At 40.9% G+C, this 4,626-nt stretch overlaps 1 protein-coding gene across 4 annotated transcripts in view; it reads right to left on the reverse strand.

Moving 5' to 3' along the window:
• Positions 1-4,626, reverse strand: part of SLC22A18 (solute carrier family 22 member 18) — a 75,678-nt gene that overhangs the window by 22,280 nt on the left and 48,772 nt on the right. For all 4 annotated transcript variants that reach the window (XM_017726615.1, XM_008644264.2, XM_017726614.1 and 1 more), the window contains 2 exons: positions 1,713-1,828; positions 1,159-1,263 (listed from right to left, as the gene is read on the reverse strand). In XM_017726615.1, coding sequence (XP_017582104.1) covers positions 1,159-1,263; positions 1,713-1,828 — 221 coding nt within the window. The remainder of the gene's footprint in view (positions 1-1,158; positions 1,264-1,712; positions 1,829-4,626) is intronic.

Here is a 4,626-nt window from a genome sequence, read left to right on the forward strand (position 1 = left end):
GGAATGCCATCCCCTTCCGACTCAGCCACACTCCATAGCCAAATTTACTTTCATTTCTAAACTGAATTTACAAAGTTGACAAATTATAATTTGATTTTTAAATCATGCTTCACGTTATTTAAACTTCAAGGGCTTCTCCAGACAAAACTGAATTGAAAAAGATGCAAAGTCTAAAAGCTAGGGTGCCTTAAGTCCCCTCTTAGGATCCCTGTTTGGAAGGGAAGTGTCTTAGTTTGTTCAGATGCACGATACACAGGTGTTATGATGTGCACAAAACTCAGTTCTTGAAATCATCATCAAGAGAAACTGCATTTTTGGGTTTGACTGGGAGAAGGGCCATGAAGGCTTTGTGTGTGGAAGGGCAGGGAACATCACCTTGTCCTTACACATCACTGACAAGGATGACATGCAGCTTGTCTCTAGTCAAGTATGTGGGGAAAGAAGCTAGAGGGTAGGCAAAACTGAAGATTATTAAATTATGGCCAAGGATATGTAGTCAGGCAAATAGGGAGATCTGGACCATGCCAGGACAGCAACTGACTCAGAAGAAGCAGGGAAACAGATGGGTTTTGGAAGGGTTTGAGGTAGCAGCAGGTTCCTACCATGACACAAAAAACCCCAGCAAAACATATGAGGAAGAGAAGAAAAAGCACCACCATGAATGTGCAAGGGAAGGAACATGCTGTGGCTCCCCTGGGTGCAGCCCGACCCTCTCATCCATCAATAATTTTTAGTTGTTGGGAAAAAGGTTAGGATACATGTACAACTTAAAGTCACTAAGTAAAATCAGGAAGGACCTCAGTTCCTCTGGCAGAGGACAATTGATTTTCTTCTGCTCTGAAGAGCTTACAGCCCTAAGAGTAGTGACAGACAAGAGGCAAAAAAAATTGCAGTGAGGGGGATGGAGAGATTAAGTGATTTGCCAAAACTCCCAGATGCAGCCTATGACAAGTAGTGTGTTTGACATTAAGACCCAGGGTTTTGATCCCTTGTAGCTGAGACTACCTGAAAATATCCAACATGAAGTTAGGAGGTGAATCCTCACTGCTCTGTGATCAAAAGCAATGTGCTTTCAGTAACTTGAGACAAGCCTGGTCTACAGTGTAAGTCATCCTATTTTAAATACATCAGCAATCATGGGTAATGGGTGAGATTTACCTATGGGAAGTCCAGCAAAGACCTTGACTATGAAAACTTCCATTACTCCTGGAAACTTCATCAGGCGCAGGATTTCTCTGATGCTAAACAAGCTGCCAGATGTTCCTGCAGAAGATGATATATGGGTTTATACTCTGTTTATACAGGTTAAGGGTAGAAAGCAAGAAACTCAGAGACTCTGCTCAGGTTCACCACCCAAAAGCCACATCTCAGGAGGCCGGGAGCTGGTGCCACATCTGCATGCGGAGGAACCCTCTGAGACAGTGGGGTTGCCTCCCCTGTCAGACCAAACTAACCCCCAGCAAGGGGTCCACAATCACCTTTTCTGAGACACAAGTCTGGGCTGGAGGACTGCAATTCTACACGGCAGAGTGATCTATATATTTGGAATAATACTCTTCTGTAAGCACAGCTTAGACATTGAAGTGCCAGCATCTCGAGGTTGGGACCTTTTTGTCCTTAAATGTAGCCCCAAGGTCCTTCAGCAGTTCTTGCAGCATGTCAATCCCCTGTCCCTTTTCACGTACTATTTATCAGAACCACCATATACGTACTGTTCTCTGGCACATGATGGTCTGACTTTGGTTTAGTCTGCGAAGGGATCCAAACCATTGCTATCAGGGTGTTGATGAGACTTCCCACCAGCCCAACATACGCAGGAGAATAAATGCTGCAAACAGAAAAAATACAGGTAACTGGATAAATACTATAAACAAGATATTTATGCCTCCATCCTGCAAAGGCTTGGGCATTTGGATGAGGAACAATTCCTCTTGAAGTCACAGTACATAAGGCATTAAAAGAACTCACATCCTTTCATGGAGGGTTTGGATATGACCACAGTAAGAAATTTCACCAAAAGATGGATATTGCCATCAAGATAGTTTATAATTTTTATTAATAATAGCGTATTATACAATGTTTTTAAATCCTAAGTGTCAGGGGAAAAAGATCTCTTTTGGTTTAATGAAGCTTAGAAATCTTCCCACAGAAAGCACAGCATCTGCTTATTAGAATCCATCTAATCCCCGTCTAATCCCCAACTTCATTCATCTAAGTAATCATCTCACTCCTTGAAATTTCTCAGTGAAATCAAATGAAGCTAGGGAAAGTGAAGAAAGTACTCCAGATGATTAAAGATGGTCGAATACGGCCTACAAGCAGAACTAAACCCATCAGAGACACGATACCATTTGAAAAGGAGGCATTAAAAATAAAAAACATGATTACAAAACTTTCTGAGAAGGTAAACAGCATTTTGACTGATGCACTTACTTTTCTCCACAGGTGCCCAAAACCAAACCAATACCCCTTCAACTGTCCCTCAGAGCCCCAGACAGAAGTGGGGCCACATCCTTAGATGTAGGCACAGTGAACAGCAGCTATTAACTACAGTTGTACAATCATAAAATGGAACAATTACAACTTATCTAAAAAACACAAACACAAAAAGTCAATAGAGCCCGTAATTAGTCCTCAATTATCACTATCCTCTTAAAAAAGGCGATTAGGAAATGACTCCTCCTAGTCTTTAAGGGTATGTGGGAAGATTCCACTCTACAGGGCTTTAATTTTGACAAACACAGTAGAGCAAAGTCCAGCGCTGGAAGACTGAAACTGAGGAAAGTCGAGCTGAAAACACAGAGAAGCTTGTTTTAACAGTGAGAGCAATTATCCACTAAACCAGCTCATTAAAAGTCTCCTCCATCATGAGAACCCAGTTAGTTGTAGGGTTTCCTAAAACATGTGCTTAAAACCAACCACAGCAAGCAAGTTTGGGGTGGGAATGCCCAGCAGAAACACCAAAGGCTGGTGTCATGGAGAGCAAAAAACAAAGTGACCACCATGGTGCCTTGAAGGCACCAAAATTTAAGGATTTTGGACTTCAGAAAAGTAATGCCTGGATTTCACCAGAGAGGGCTTTGGAATTGTGCAGGTCCATGCAGACTTGGACGTGACTGTGCCATCCCTGCATTTTCAGCAACCTGTGCTGCCAAAAACAAGATGTAAAAGTGAGCTGCGAGCCCCCAGCTGATGCTCCCTGTGAGCTTGCTGATGAGAGACTGCTGATATTCTGACTTTTTACTGCTGATTTCCTTGTCAGACTACGGTGTATGTTTTTCATGGAATAACCAGCAGCACTAATTGTAAAAGCCTCAAGTTTCCTCCATGCTAGACAAAGGCACAGTCTGAATAATTTCTGGAGTATTATTTAAGTCACAGAGCAAGACAGTCAAGGATTGAGATGCAAACAAGCAAGAAAAGCATCAAAGAACAAATATAAATATATATATACACACACACGCATATTCCTGCTAACAGTAACAGCAAAAATCCCAGCTGAATATTTTAATTCTCATTAATTATTATTAAAACAACAAAGCCAGATAATATCTTACTGCAAAAGGACTTAGCACAGTAATTTAGACCTGCTGCCTTCTATCCACCAAGCTGCTTCACTAATTAACTCAGACCACAAAATTAGTCATTTACTGGATCATTACTTTTCATTTTTAGTGCAGCAGATTGCCACTTTCTAAATTAAAATTATATGCCAAGCAGTTCCCAAACTACTGAAATCAAATTTATGGACAAAAATTTTTATCCGAGACATCCAGAATTTCTGCTTTGCCTTGTGACATAAAGTAAATTTATTAAGAAAATAAAAAGGATAAAATAACCCAAAATAAGTAGCTGCAGCTGGCTAAATGTGCAGGGGTTTTATGGTTTGTTTTTTTTTTGTTTGTTTTTTGTTTTTTTGGTTGGTTGTTTTTTTTTTCCTGGCAGCTTCTATATTTCAAGCTTTCATTCTGATATGTAAAAAACACATCTCAAAATTTTTCATCAGCCAGAAAAACTTCCTTTCCAGTTCTACTTTCTCCTGAGGTAGTCCAGAATCCCACGTACAAATGTAAACATGTTTTACTCTTTAAATCCAAGAAGAACTACAGCAAGCAATGATGGAAGGATCCCTCTGCAAAACTATAAGCAAACAATGCCCTGTGCTTACTTCACTGCAAGCATAGAACCGTTAATTCACTGCTGTGAAAGCGAGAGGACAACCTTGACAATTTACATATTTGGGAAAACTTGGCCTTGATAAAATGGCTTTGTGGAATTTTGTACTGCCAGTTGCTGGAATCAGAGAAATCCAGTAAAATATGGAGCTCAAAACTGTGTTTCCCAGACAAGCCTGAAGCATTCAAAGTCATCTGAAAATCCCTCTTCCTAAGCACATCTTTCTGTAAGTGCTCCATCTTTTTCCACACATTAAGCACTGTTGTTCCTTGATGGAAAGGTGAGGAAGGTACAGCCTCCAGGTAGCTGCTCTGCTGTCTCATCCTTCAGCAGGGCCGAATGCTGAAATTTGACATAACTCACCTGTGTCCAGGAAACCACCTTTTGCATTTGTTTGTTGGCTCATTGAAGAGAGATGAAGTGAAACCAAGGGAGCTGGTGGTAGAAATG

The sequence above is a fragment of the Corvus brachyrhynchos genome, unplaced genomic scaffold (assembly GCF_000691975.1).
Source record: "Corvus brachyrhynchos isolate BGI_N302 unplaced genomic scaffold, ASM69197v1 scaffold62, whole genome shotgun sequence".
Classification (NCBI taxonomy): Eukaryota; Metazoa; Chordata; class Aves; order Passeriformes; family Corvidae; genus Corvus; species Corvus brachyrhynchos.